Here is a 16,652-nt window from a genome sequence, read left to right as displayed (position 1 = left end):
AAAGAAAAATAGAAGTGTGGTGAAAAAAAAGAGAAAAAGAAAGAGTGCGCGCGCTGTGAAGCGGTATTGAGAGGGCTGACGTGCCCCATGTTGTGAGCATCTGAAGACTGCCGGGGGCAGAAGTGAAAGGGTGGGAGGGAGGGAAGGGTAAGGGTGCCGCTGGTATGGAGTATGGAAGCGGCGGGGGCGGAGGCGGTGGGGGCCGTGGGGGTGTCCAACCACCCTCTGCAGGTGCGAGGGGTATGGCGGGAACAGACACTACTGATGCTGCATGGCACAAACACGAACAAATGATCCTTATGGAATCCAGGCATAAGCAACAACGTAAGTATAGACTAAAAATTATGCTTCTTTTTTTTTATTTTTTTTATTGTCGAAATCTATGAATTTTTCTGGGATCAATTTAATGATTATCATATGAATAATTAGATACATAGAATATGATTTTCTTAAAAATTGCTTCATTCCTATATTTATTAAAATAAAGATTTTTTTAAAATCTCTGTTCAGATTATCATAATTAATTTATTTTTTATTAATAAACATATTTTTTAATGATTTTAATGAAAACATCTATTTTATATCATTCTAAACTTAATTATTTTATAAAATTAAAAAAAAAATTTAATTAAATTACAAATTACATTGAAATTTCTTTTAATATTAAATATTTCATTAAAATTTATTCAAATTTTACAATAAGAATGACTTATATTCTTAACTTATATTCTTAAATTATATAACTTTCTACTTAAATTTATGATAAATTCATTATAATAAAGTGTATAATTAATATATTTATATTAGTCTACATTGCTATAACGTTATTTTAATAATTAGGAAACAACTAAACTGTAAAAAGTTTTCGATAAACATTTGAAATTAAATTTACTTAAATTATACTTTATATTTTAATATTTATATTTTATTACTTATACATTTATATAAATTTTTATTTATAGATTTATATTTTGATATTTAATAGTATCAATATATATGTTTAAAAAGATAGATAATAGTAATATTACATTTAGACTTAATATTTTATTTTAGTCAAACATCTTTTTAGAAAGATATTATATTATCATATAAAATTACTATATATATATATATATATATATATATATATATATATTATACTATAGTACTTAAAATAAATAAAATAAAAGTATAATAGTTCTGAATTAGAAATATTCTATAATTTCATAAGTAATTTCTTTTCATACTAATATTTCGTTTATATATATATATGTACACTATAGATTCTTATATACAACTTTTTTTAACAACGTAAATTCGTATAATATGACTTAAAATTTATAATAATAATAACATATAATATATAATATTTATATAACGTAATGGGAGATATGAAAAGGGATATTTTTGTTTAGATATAAAAAAAAATATAAAAAAACTAAAAAATTATTCTATTTCGAATTAATAATATTGTAAAGTTCAATTGTCTAGTATTCTAAATATATGTAATGTCATTAATCTCATTTTATATTTACGTATCTTTTTTTCATTTTTTAAAAAAATATATTTTATTTTTTTCATAAATTAATTGTGTTGAAAGAGATAGTATATAAAAGGGAAAAATATTAATATTATTTGTGAAATTATTATTTCTTTAGATATAGTATTATCGATTTAATTTAATCTTTAATATAAATACTACCATTATCAACATAATATTCTTTCTTTTTAATAAATTTTTGAGTTCAAATTAGTTTTTTTTTATTTTTTTACTATTTTTTTTTTTATATATAAGAGCATACTGATATGCCAATTCTCTAATCTATGGATAATAGTTAATCCATAGCATATTTTAAAAATTTTTAAATAATATGAAACATAACATTCTTCATATATGATAAATAGATTCTATTATTAATATTTAGTTCATAAACAAAGTAATTTCTAAGCCTAATTGGTTAAAATTAAGTATAATTTAGCTATATTAAAAGAATTTATAATTGATTTTATTAAATTTCTTTTTTATATTATTTTGTTTATTGTTTTTTGTATTTTATTTATACCAGTATTTATTTATAACGATTTTTTATGTGGTATATTTGAATTAAAATATGAAGAAAAATATTCAAAAAAAAATTTTTTTAACATACAATAAACGCTAAATATTTAGAATTGAAATTATTTTGGAAAGTATAATTATGGAAATAAAAATGGAAATAATGACTTTTTTTACAATTATTCGTTATGTTCTTTTTATAAACTTGATAAATAAATGGAAAAACTTAATTAATGATTAATGTAATATTAAATGAAAAATATCAGATAATTCATATTATTGTTAAATAAATACCTGTTTAGTTATAGTAAGAATGAAATAGTTTTAATGTAATAACATTTTGCAAAAGTATTTGTAATAGAAATTTTACTTTTGATATTAACAGAATTCAATCATATTATATTTGACAGAATAATGATTTAAATTGAATATGAATGCATATGCATGAATATGACTACGAAATAAAAAAAAATAATCGTTCTGAATAGATTTTTCATCAAGAAATTTACAATGTTTCTTTCAATACCGTCTGTTTCCCTACCATTTTTTGCTTGCATTGTACAGCTTTTATGGATATATATAAGAAGAAATAATATATATATATATTTATATTATTATATATATATATAATATAAATATATATATATTTATATTATTATATATATATATATATATATATATATATATATATTATTTCTTCTTATTTATAAATTAAACCAAGAATTAATGATTTTATATAAATCTTTCTCATTGACATGCAAAAAATAAACATATCAAACTCATTTTATCTAATTAAAATTCATGCAAGAAAAATGTTTTTTTATTTATCTATATATCTTTATTAAAAAAATATTCATTGAGAAATCATCAAAATATACAATGAAAACAAAATGAATTTAAAATAAAATGATAAACAATATAAATTAATTTTTATGAAATGAAATGAAATTCTCCATAATAGTTTTTACGATTGAACTAATTGAACTGTTAGCTAAAAATTTTTCCATATTTGATTTGTTTCTATATTTTAAAGAAAATAGCAAAGAGTGATTTTTTTGTCCATATCGTTTTCTCTAGGTGTTTATAAATAATAAATGCAAAAAATTTTTAAAAATTATTTAGAAATTAGTTTGTTAAAGAAATCAACGGAGAAAATTTTTTGAAAAAATAAGATAGAAGTTTATATTTTATAAAAAATAATTATATTTTATTATTTATAATTTATATACGTTGAAATAAAAAAATTAAATTAAAAAAAATAATATGAAAAAATTCTTAATTAATCTATCTTGATTTATAAGTATGCAATATTTATTAGTTATTGATGTTTTCTGTTTATTTTTTCTTTATGCTTTAAAGATAAGCTTAAATTGTTTAAAATTTAAGAATTTAATTTTACAATGTCTTATATATGTAAAATTTGTTGTTATCATATATTATATATAGATTTACTGATAATATTCGTAATATCAATAGAAATTTACACTTTAAAAATTTAATGCATGAAACATTTAATTATGTATTAACAACATAGCATATATAAGAAAAAATCTTAATATCGAATTAGCTCTATATAGTACTCTAAAATTACTAAATTATTAAAGAATGTATTTAATATAAATCAATTATTTCAAATAAATAAATTTAGTTATTAAAAATCGTTATATTTTGTCAATATTTATTAATAATTATTAAATTATAAAAAAAATAAAAAAATGTTCCAAATGAAGATTTTTTTTATAAGATATTTGTTACAAATTCATTATACGAAAATATCAAAATTCATGAAATAAAAAATAATTCTTTATATAGTTCTTAGGAAATAAGAATTAATCTATTTTGTATTAATATCAATCATATCATAATATCATCATATTATAAATTATATTAAGTCATATAAATATTATATTATATTATTAATATTGTTATTTATATATATTATATATATATTATATATATAATATTTATATTTACATATAGATATATCTATATTTCCTAACATATAGATATATATATAGATATCTTGAAAATTCGTGGAAAATATCTAGTTTTTAATAATTTATAACTTTTTAAAGAATGACAAACAATGAATATTCTTGGAAGTTATTCGGAAGAGTGATAATATATGTCAATATATCAAGGTTATCGTAATAATCTTTTCCAGTAGTAAATAGTAAATATTTATCAAAACTATTAAAGAATACAAATTTTTCTCTTTCATATCATTTACAAAAAATTATTGTTTAGCAATGATACAAACACTATATATTGTTTATTGAGAATCTGTAAATTTATAAAAAGGAATGAATACAAAATGTTTTTATGAATTTTTACAATTGATATTATTACCTCGATTAAGATTATTAAGGTAATAATAAAATGAAATCTGTTGATATTTTATTATTACAAGTTATATCAAAATATTAAATATTAGACAAAATACTATAAAATTCTAAAAATTAAAGAATTATGATTGGAAACTTACTATATAAATGATTGATATTGATAGTACTAATGATATTCAAATAATTCAATAGCAGAATATACAATAAAAGACATTGATGAAATTTTTAATCAAAATTTTATTTACTTAATATTAATTTACTATATCGATATTTTTCAAAATAATAGCAAGTCAATACCGAATCAAAATTTGTTTAGTATTTTACAAAGACCTGTATATATTAATACCTGTGCAATATTTTATGAAATATATCAAATTATATTATGAAATTAAAGATATATATTTAAAACTATATAAAATTATTTATTTGATAATAAATATAAAAAAAATGATATAAAAAATAATTAATATCAATATTGTATATTGTTATATATATAATTAGGTTATTTTATTATACGTTATACATGTTTAAAAATTAATATTACATAATCAATATTATAAAATTATTTTTATATTTATAAACTAAAATAAAGTTAAATTTAAAGAAATGTCTTAAAATTTTTCCACTAAAAATAAATAAAATAGCATATTAATAATTTCATGTCATTAAACAAATATTGGTATTTGTAAGAATATTTTCATTTATCATTAATATTAATGTTAGATTGAAATTTATAAATTAGTATTAATGGATTGTATTAATTGATAATATCAATATTATATGATATCAATCTTAATCAATTATTAGTTACTAAATTGCTAATGTTAAAAATCTTATTATTTAAAATATTGTGTAAAATTAAATCAAAAAATATTTTTTGTCATAAATAAATAGAAAAACATCCTTTAGAAAATTATTTAAATTAATATGAATTAAAAAAAAAGAATTTATATGCCAGTTGATTCAATTATATTTTTTATTATAATAATATCTCGCTATATAATAGTCTATATAATAATCTATATAATAATCTTGCTATCAATATATATCATATGTTTTGTTCTATTATCTATCATAAAATTATTTCTATAATTTCTCCTTTGATATAATAAATATTTTATCTCGAAATGAGTATTAATAAATCAGAAATAAAAAATTTTTTAACAGTTTTTTTCATTTGAATGTGATCGAATATTTAAAAAAGAATTAAGAATATAAAGAAAAATTTATAGATAAAAATTGTTTAATAGAAAGAGAGAGATAATATAATGTAAATATATATATTTTATATATTAAAAAGTGGGAAATTTTAGAATCATGCTAATTTTTTTTTTAAATAAAATATCCTTTTTTTTATACATAATCTAATAATATATTGAGATAAGCTTAAGATTAGCTACAACAAGACCATTTCATTTAATGATATGCGATAAAATAAACAACAAACATATTATCGCTTATTTTCGGTTAACTGTATACTTGATTTTATATATATATATATATATATATATATATATGTTTGATTATATATTGTTTTTAAAAATGTTTTTATTTCATCGTTTGGAAATCTCTTAATAACAATCATGCAGATTATGAAGTTTTAATTTTGTACAAACTTTTAAAGAAACAAGAACGAGTATCATATTGTTAATAAATCTGTTAGATGATTTCTCTTATATAATTATCATATTTATATGATAGTCTCTAATATACAAATTCAATAGAACTCTTCGTTTGAACAGTTAAGTTTATATGTTTGTACAGTATCCATTATATAAGTATGATTTATATACTTATAAAATTACTATTTAAAAAAAAAATTAATATGATAAAATTTTTATTTCTCAATTGTAATAAAACGAAAAATATATATAAAAATATATATATAAAAATTACATGATATTTATTCTTGATTATTTTGAAATGAAATTGTGATCATAAAAAGATATGTTATATACAGCTAGTCGTAAACTTATATAATTCATTAAATTCGCATTAAATTCATGTTTCATAATATATAGTTGCAATAATTAAATTAAATTTAAATATTTGTTTTCATTGTATTATTCTTTAAATTAGATTACTAAATAATAATAATAATAATAATAATAATAATAATAATAATAATAATAATAATAATAATAAGTCAGTTTTGTTTTTCAATAATGTTTTCAAAAATATGAAATAATTTTATTAAAAAAAAATTGAGTATACAGAATGAAAATTTTTTAAAAATGAATATTATTATATATTTGTTTTCCGACTTTATTGTAGAGGAACTAGTATTTTAGAGCGATATTACAAGATATTTGTTATTTTCCGTTCAGTTTCAACAATGACTTTAGAAAAAAAAATATATTTTTTTTTGACAAATTATTATAACTTTATATTGTAAAGAAAAATCTTTTTAAGAAATCAACAATATAGTTGGTAGAATTCATTTTATAATAAATAAAATTATAAATAAATTTAAATATCAAGATATATAAAAAAATATAAGCAATCGAAAAAGAAAAAAAATTTTTTAAAGTATGATGAATATTTTTTTAAGACAAAATCAAAATTTCAAAAATCAAAAAGCTTTAGTAAAAGCCCTATTTCTAATATAAATAGATTTTCAAAAGCAATTTACTAAATAATATATAAATTTGGAAAATTTTAAAAAAAAGGTATTTTTTTAACGAAATTATAATTAATTTTTATTAAATATAAATAAATCGAAATATGAAAAAAGCCGAATATGGTATGTCACAAAAATCATATACAATTTTTAAACACATCAGAAAATTTTCGTGATGTAAGATTGTATGATGCAAATGAAATAAGAATTTATAATTTATGAATAATGAAATATTTGAATATTTGAACAAAATTTAAAACTTTAGATATTTAGATAGAAAAATTATTTAATATAATAATTTATTTATATATAATAATTATCAAAAATATATTTTTATTATTAAATTTCTTATTATAAATATAAATATATATTTTAAATTTTAATTCAGAGAAAAAGAATTAATATATTTTTAAAATGAAAATAAATTAAAAAAGGAGTTGCCAATTTTCATAATTTTATATATATTGCAGTAAATTTAAATTACTTTTTGCATGTTATCATCGCTCAGTCTTAATTTTCAAGATATTTGCAAAAAAAGATTGTTATTGTTACATGGAATTTCGTTTATATACTTATATATCTGTAATTATGTAAGCATTATTTATTTCTGTCGATATTATAACGGACAATATCCAAAATGTATAAGAAATGAACTGATTAAGAAATTTAATAGATATTGTATTTAAAATGTTTCAAATCCAACCATTAACAATATCAATGTATTTAATATTTATAATTATAATATTTGTTATTGTAAAATTATTTTCGATCTTTTAAAAATTGTTTTATATTTTTAGTTTTACATTTTAGTTTTATTATTTTTTATATTTCGCAAATCAGAAAAAATATCTTTATTTTTAAATTTTCACTAGATAGAAATTATCGAAGTTCTATTCTGATTTCTTTCTGATTGCCATAAGCTTAGTTATTGCTAACAATGATAACATATGTATTTTTTTGGTAAAATATTTTTATTCCAATATTGAATCAATTTGTATGAATAAACAATCATGTAATTGTATCAAGTTCGTTATAAAATTGAAATATGTCATCATCATAATTTATGAAAAAAAAAATAGATTTTTAATTTTGAAATATGTATATATTATATTTTATATATATAAGTTTGTATTGCAAATTTAAATTATTAAATTAACGAACATTATGCAGTTGCATGATTATCATGTAAACAATTAGATCATCGAATAAGTAAAAAATAATAATATATATTAACAAAAAATAAAAAATTCATTTAAAATATAATAAAATAAATATAGAATATATTGTTAATAAAAAATATTTTTATATTCTTTATAGATATATGTATTTTTAATTTCTATAATTTTTAATATCTTAAATTGTTCAAATAGAATGTTTATAGAATTAAAAAAATATCAAAACCGTTAGTTATGAAAAATTAATTAATTAATTTTTATGAAAAATTGTTATTGTAATTATTTTACTATAAATTTTAAATGTTCAAATATTTTTGTCATAGAAGAAATAATCAGATTTGATTTAGTTTTTAATATTTAATTTATCAAATTAGTTAAATAAATTGTTCATATTTATAAAGTATAATAAATATTTTATCGAAAAAAAAACAAGTTTAAATTCATTTTTTCTATAATTAATAAAGATACATATCGTTAAAATTAAGTAAATCTTAGTATTCGAATATTTTTATGAGCAATTGTGGATCAAATTTTTCGGTAATTCTATTTCAAAGTTAAAAATGATTATCATATGATACATGTATATATTTATGAATTAAATTTTTCCATAAATTATTTCAAATTTATAAATATGATTATTTTATTGTTAATATATTTTATTAATCACAAATACTTGTAAATTATATGTTAATCGGCAATACAATACTGGCAATATATTTTTGATGTGCCAGCATTTGACAGTCGAAACATTTTCATTAAATTAATTCTGCAATCATATTATATTTCTGAATGGATTATGTAAAAAAAAAAATGTCAAATGTTAAATTATTAATTCTATTTTAATTACATTTTATGTTTTTCATTTTTGTCTCCATTAAATTCAAAAAATGAATAAAATCAACAAGAAATTTCATGCTAATTATTTATTTTTTAATTTTAATTTTAAATTTTATTGGATTGAATTATTTCTTTTAATTTTAATTTAAATTAATTTATTTAAATAAATTCTTATTAAAAATATTAATTTTATAATGTGAAATTATAAGTCATAAATTAAAATTACTAAGTTCTTATTTTGCAATTTTTTTCTTGAAAGAAGATTAAAAATTAGAAGATTAAAAATTTAAAAAAAAAATCCATCATATTTTTTGACATTTTAAATACAAAATAAGTTCTTTTCAAAATAAAATTTCTTAAATTAATATAATAATATTATTAATAAGAATCTATAATTTATCTTTTTTAAGTAAACTTTGTTGGATAGTTGGTTGTCTATATTATCCTATACCATCAATTTTTTTAATTGATATCTGAAATCTTATTGAAATTGGATTATATATTGAAATTATAGTTCATGCGAAAATAGGAGAGGCTTTATTATTTTTCTGATTTCACATTTATTTAAAAAATACGGACTTATAAATTTGGCAATGGTTATTGATTTTTACAAAAATAATTTTCACAATAAAATTTTTATTTTCGTAACTAATATATAAACATAAAAATAATTTTTTAATATTTTTTTTATTCTATCCATAGAATATTTTTTATGAATTTTTTATTTTATTCATAAAATCATTTCATACGAACATATACGAACATAACATTAAAGAAATTTTTATTTTACAAATTTAACCTCTGAATAAAATTTATATAAATATACGAACATATTAAAGAAATTTTTATTTTACAAATTTAACCTCTGAATAAAATTTATATAATATATAATATGATATATAAAAAAATATTTTCGCATTCTGTAATATTTTCTCTACATTTTTTTTTTATAATCTCTTTATACTTTTTTTTTTTAATTGATAGCGCTCTAACATTGTGATAGAATTAGAAACATAAAAATGAATAACGATTTAAAGATGACTTTCTTCAATATTATCTCAAAATCAAACAATTATCAAATAATAACATTATTTAATAACAATTTTCATTTGAAATTTTTTTCTTATTTTTGATTATTTAAAATAATTACGTTATTTATTGAATGTCTTTGAAATGTCTTTGAAAACAAATTACGTTATCGGATGTAAATATAAAAATTCTATATATAAAAATAATAAAAACATTTTTTTGTTTTTAAATAAATTAAACACATGAATTTTTCATATATACAGAAATAAAGCAAGAATGTTTGCATTTTATTCTCGTCTTGTTCGTCTAACACGAATTTAAATTGCTTATAATTTAATAAATAATTGAAATTTTTGTATATTAACTTTTCATTGATTTTGGCCTCTAATCGAATCAAAGGTGTTTTATGAATATCCTGTATATACATATACAAAATAAAGTTGTTTCTATTACGTTTGCAATTGCTAATTGGCAAAGCCATTAATAATGCCAAATAAATAGTAAACATGTGTAGTTTGTGCCATATGGCTTAAAATGCTAATCAATATAGCATTGACTGATATTGATAAATATCAAAAAAAATTGTGTCGAAACTAGCAGAGATTCATTATTTATAATAATATAAGATTATATATTTCAATTGTTAATATTAAATCATTCAATGTGAATCAAAATGATCTTTTATGATTAATAGTTATTATGATAGATTGTTTTTTCAAAACTTATATTATTTTTAATAATTTCTGGTCTGATCAAATTTAATAAATACTCAAACTCAATGTTAAATTCATTCTATACAAATTTCATTATTGCATTTATACTCAAGATGGATATCATCTAAAATCAAATTTTCATAAAATAATTGTATTATAGATTTTTTTATTTGTAAATTGAAATATATCCAAAATCTTTATTTTTAATTTATTTGCTTTCTTTCTTTTTGCAATTATTATAAATGCGATTGCAACTAATTATGATCTTATTATTATCAAAAATTTTTATTGAACATTTCGTATTGATGAATTGGTTTACTAATGCTGATATATATATATAATAAAATAGGATAATATGATATATAATATAATATGATGTAATATAATAAAATATGATGATCCAATTGTATTTATTATAATTTCAGTTATTGTATTTTTCAAGAATTTTATTTTTCATAAATAAAGAAATGCTTAAGTTTTCTATAAATATATATTTTATATTAAGTTTATATTTATTTAAATTTGGTGATATTATTTTATTGATCATTACCACAATATGTTTAGAAAAACATTAAATAAGTAGCGATTATATATTAACACACATTGTCACAATATATATATATATAAAACATTCAATGTATATATAATTCCAAAAGATTTTTATTAATATTGAAAATTAAATAAACTAAAATTAAAATTTTATTAAATTTGAGATCCTTCTTTCAGTCTCTCAAAATTTTATTTCATTATGATGATTAGATTATATTATAGATCCATATTAGCAAAACTGATTGGCTAAATTTTTCCTGCAAGCAATTTTGTCGATTGTCGACGCAATGGAAACGTGGTTTAAAACTGCTATCCATTTGTTGCGTATCTGCATATCATATCACCGTTACGCGATACATTACGTATCATCGTTGTTTGCGGATATAAATGGAAGATACGACATATATCGTAAGAAATAGGATCTTAGTTTTTTTTATAACTACGAAAAGTACTCTTTTGAAAGTAATATTTGATTGATGATTTTTTGTTTTTCATATCTCTCATAAATTTATAATAAATTCATTAAAATATCTTTTGAATAAATAAATCTTTATTGAAATTAGATTAATATATTTTTTTAAAAATAATATATTATATTGATTAATATATTAAGAATTATATAATTTCATTTTAAAAAGACATTCATATAGATTAAATTTCATATATCTTTTATATTATTTATTACTGTATTTAATTAGCTTAAAATTGGTAACATTAAATTAATTGTTCTTTCTTTTTGAAGCATACTTTTGTGAAAATCAATAATAATGATGATTTTTAACTTACTTATATCATCAATAATTTATTATTTTAATATTGATTGATTTATTGATATTGATTTATTATTTTAATATTGATTGAAAATTTCAACAATTTTTTATTTTCATTTATATATATATAACTTTAAAACTTGATGTTTTGTTTAAATGAAATAAAAAAAAAGAAAATATGCCAATTTTAATTTTATAAGCTTAATTAAATTATGTATTATTATTTTCATCTAGAGAAAGATTAAAAAAAAAATTTTTAATTTTTATGGTGTATATTTTATTATATATATTCTATCTCTATGAAATAAAGTACTAAAAGTATTAAATTCTATGACTTATAAAAGTATTTGAATATTATTTTATTTTTGAATAAAATTTTAATAAACAGTTTCTTTATTTTTATAATTTAATAAATAATTTGTTTTAATAAAACTTTAAATATGTAAAACATAATGAATTATATGTACATATTATATATAAAGTAATTTTCTTTTATTAATATTATTTTAAGAAAGTGAAATCAATAGTTAAAATTTTATTAATATAATGCATTAATGCATTTTTGTCTTAAATAGAATAATTTTTTAATACAATTTTGCAATGAACTTTGTAACAATTTACATATGAAATAAAATAAAAAACATTTTTTAAATACAAAATTTTCAGAATTTTATTCATTATTATTCTATCATAAAAAAATTTATAAAATTAAATTCAAAACATGAAAAAATACTTTGGGAATTGATTATTATCTCCTTAAAGAGATTTTCTATTAATAAAAAAATTGCTCAATTGCATATATAGAAATTATGTTCTATATAAATATAAACTTTTATTAAAATCAGAATTTTTTTAAAAATAATATTTAAATACTTTGAATCAATATATTGGCTCATAAATATTTAAATGAAAATAATTATTTAAAAAAAAAATAAATTTCTGTTTCTGAAATTTGAAAAGTTGCACGTATAAAAAAATATATATAAAAAGATCAAATTCATAATTTAAATTCAGAATTGCTTGCGTCCTAATCGTATATAAATAATATAAATTAAAATCAAATCTTTTTCAACAATTTTTTCATCTTAATATAATAGAAAATCATATCATTTTTTGATATAACGATCAAAGAAAAACCAAAAAACAAAAAAATGATAATTCGGTCTATTTTATGTTTTTTTGGATAATAATATAACACTTTTTCATTAGTATCGTAACATTGATATAATATAAGAATATGCAATAAGTTAACTCTTCGTATTCGCGTATTTTCGTATCATTTATTATGCAACACTACACATGCAAAACTTATTTATCCACATTAATATCAAAATAATAATATGATATATAGATATGTAACAAATGGATATCTAGCTTAAAAATTTTCTTCATTTTTGTGATCTTATTTCATAATGTTACAAAAAATGTTTGAAACAAAAATTAAAAATCTCTATTAAATTAATTACGAACTAATAAAATTTTAAAAAATTTGTTTTTTCAATAAAAAATCGAGAATATTTTGATTTCTGCAAATAACATTATGTATATTTTAGACTTGGTAAGCTTGTAGCTGATGCCAAAATAAATTGAATGACTATAATATATTTTTTATATGACTTGAATTCAAAAATTTTGATTCACTAATTAATATAGAAAATTTATTATATATATGATAATATATATATTATCTCTTTTAGATTCTCATGGATATTTAAAATATTTTGTTATATATAATATTTGATGCCACAGATATACATAAATATATATACAGTTTCATTTATCAAATTCTCATTGAAAATTTATAATGTTTTTAAAATTTATATTTAAAATTATGAAAATGTTTTATTAATAATGCTTTATTAATAAATTAATTTTATATATAATGTTTAGTATCATTATATTTCATATGCCCAATTTTATATATCCAGTTTTCATCGAAAATTTATCTTTTTCTTATGATAATTCTATGTAAAAATATGATTTATTCATAATGAATTATAAAATTTAAATTCGATGAATAACAATATCATAAATATAAATAAAATAAAAAATTCATATTTAATAATTGGGAGGATAAAAATTTATTATGAAGATAATTTTCATGAAAATTAATCCATATTACTATTTTAGAGATCTGCATTTTTTTAAAAAATTTCAAAAACAGAAGAATAACAAATTAAACCTTATTTTCATACGAATTACAATATATTTTAGTTTTATTGAAATTCTAAACATATATTAAAAAAATGATTGATTTCGTGTTAAATGATCACAATATTAACTGTATTGTTAATATTGTTAACTGTATTGTTTGTATTTTTGACGTCTTACACATATTAACTGCATATTTTTTAAATAAATCTTTTATTTATTATTTAAAAAATGAATGAGCAATCAAATAATTAAGATATATTTTCTTTTTATGCAAAAATAAAGAAACTAAAATAGCAAAACTTATAATTAGATATAATAGTTTTAGATAATTGCTTTTAGATACAAAATTTATATTTAATATTTTGTATTTATTAATTAATGTATAAAAAAATTTATTATTTATTATTTTTTAAAAAAATATTTAAGTAAAATTAAATTTTTAATAACTAGTTTTTTATATAATGAATTATTTTTATATTATAAATTAAAAATGTTTTAAGATAAAAGATGCATCAAATGTTAAAGTTTTGTACAATAATTGTTGGAATCGGAAAATATTAGTTATCATGAAAATGGGTATTTTTAAAATTTTGTAGCAATTTTTTTTTCCGATGTCATTTTTTTTACTGGTTCGTGGGAAACAATGAGAGAGAAAAACATTTCTTATAAGTGACATAAAAAAGAGTTCAAATTCATAGTTGATAAGTAATATATTAAATTTCTAAAGGCAATGTATATTTTAACAGTTTTAGTTTTAAGAATTGGTAAAAATATCTCTACGATAATTAACCGAATATTATTGTATACTTTGATTTCTATTATATTACTTATAAATTAGCATAAAACTAATTAAAAATTAAAAAAATTAGTACAAATATAACGAAATAAAAATTTTTAAGCAAATATAGTACTTTTATACAATTTTTTATAATTTTTTTATGATATAATTTTATTTTTTTTATAATATATTGTGAAATACATTTGTATGCATAGATAATGAAATTTTAATATCTATTTTTTTTTTAAATTTTAATATCTATATTTCAATTTTTTTCAAAAAATAATACCTACATTCTATGAACGAAGATAAAAAGAAATCTATAATTATAATTATAAAAATATAATTATAAATATATTGAATAATTGAATTGATTGAATATGCAATAACAACGTATTGGTTTTTTTATTAAATAAAATGTAGGAAAAAATTGACAATATTTATATAACATTAATTATATTTTATAATGTCATTTTTATATAAAATAAGAAAATTTATTATGCTTGAAAGAAAAATTAAATTGAATTTATGATATTACAAATTTTTCTATTAATTTGTTGTAATTTCAATAAAATCAGATACGAATTTTTTCTGATAATTTTAGATTCGTATTAATTTGCATTTTATCTTTACCTTAAAAATTTTTCATAAATAAAAATTCAATATCTTAAAAATTAAAAATTAAGAATTGATATGTACTCTTGGATTTGTTCAATATCATTCTTGAATTGTTGAAATATGATATATTTAACCATTGTATAAAATCAAAAGCTTGTTCTTATTACATATTTTTTGTAATTAATTTTTTAATAAAATAATTATCCTATATAAAAATTACTATCTTATTTTTAATATGTTAATGTCATCATAAAAATACTATATATTCATATAATAAGTAATTTAAGATACTTAATAATTTTATTATAATTATTTCTTAATGATTGTTATAAATTGTGGTATAATCAAAGTTTATAATGTTAATGCAATATTACTTATTAGTGTTTATACAATATATATATTTAAAAAACATTGAATTCGTTGATATGTTTTTTATTTTCAATAATTACAACAAACATTTATCAAGTTTTAATTCAGCTTCAATATATATTTATATTTGAAAGTAACCTTACATAAGCTTTGGCATTGCTATATAAATTTAAAATTTTAATAAATTAGAATTTTTGTTTTTAATCATAAATTTTATAATTTTATAATTTATAATTTTATAAGATACGAAAAAAATATTAGGATTTTTTTTATTATATATTAAATAATTAATATTTAATATAAATTTAAAAAATTACTATAAGATAATTATCATAAATATCATAAATTAAAAAAAATTATACATATGGAATTTTAATACATATATATGCATATTTTGTTCTTTTGAACTTATCTTTTATATATATGTATATTTTGAATTTGATAATTTTTTTCTTATATTTGGATGTATTACCTTATAAGGAAAACAGGAATATATATTTTTCTATTCAATATTACATATTTATAAAATTAAACTGTATTATAAAATATATATTATAATAATATGAGAATTGAATTTAATTCTTATGATTTTTTAATAATGAAAAGCTGTATGTTTGTTGCAAATATAATTTTTGTTTTTATAACAACATTTGGATTTAA

At 16.9% G+C, this 16,652-nt stretch overlaps 1 protein-coding gene across 2 annotated transcripts in view; it reads left to right on the top strand.

Annotated features, from left to right (window-relative positions):
* Window positions 1-149: 149 nt before the first annotated feature.
* The window catches only part of LOC107992899 (serine/threonine-protein kinase minibrain), a 67,389-nt gene continuing 50,886 nt past the window's right edge, over window positions 150-16,652 (top strand). For both annotated transcript variants that reach the window (XR_009828988.1, XM_062072067.1), the window contains exon 1: window positions 150-324. Coding sequence is in view for 1 of the 2 variants with exons in the window: in XM_062072067.1 (XP_061928051.1) it covers window positions 165-324 (160 nt within the window). In the remaining variant the exon portion in view is untranslated. The remainder of the gene's footprint in view (window positions 325-16,652) is intronic.

Source organism: Apis cerana, linkage group LG2 (genome assembly GCF_029169275.1).
Source record: "Apis cerana isolate GH-2021 linkage group LG2, AcerK_1.0, whole genome shotgun sequence".
Classification (NCBI taxonomy): Eukaryota; Metazoa; Arthropoda; class Insecta; order Hymenoptera; family Apidae; genus Apis; species Apis cerana.
This window is presented reverse-complemented; position numbering and strand designations above follow the sequence as displayed.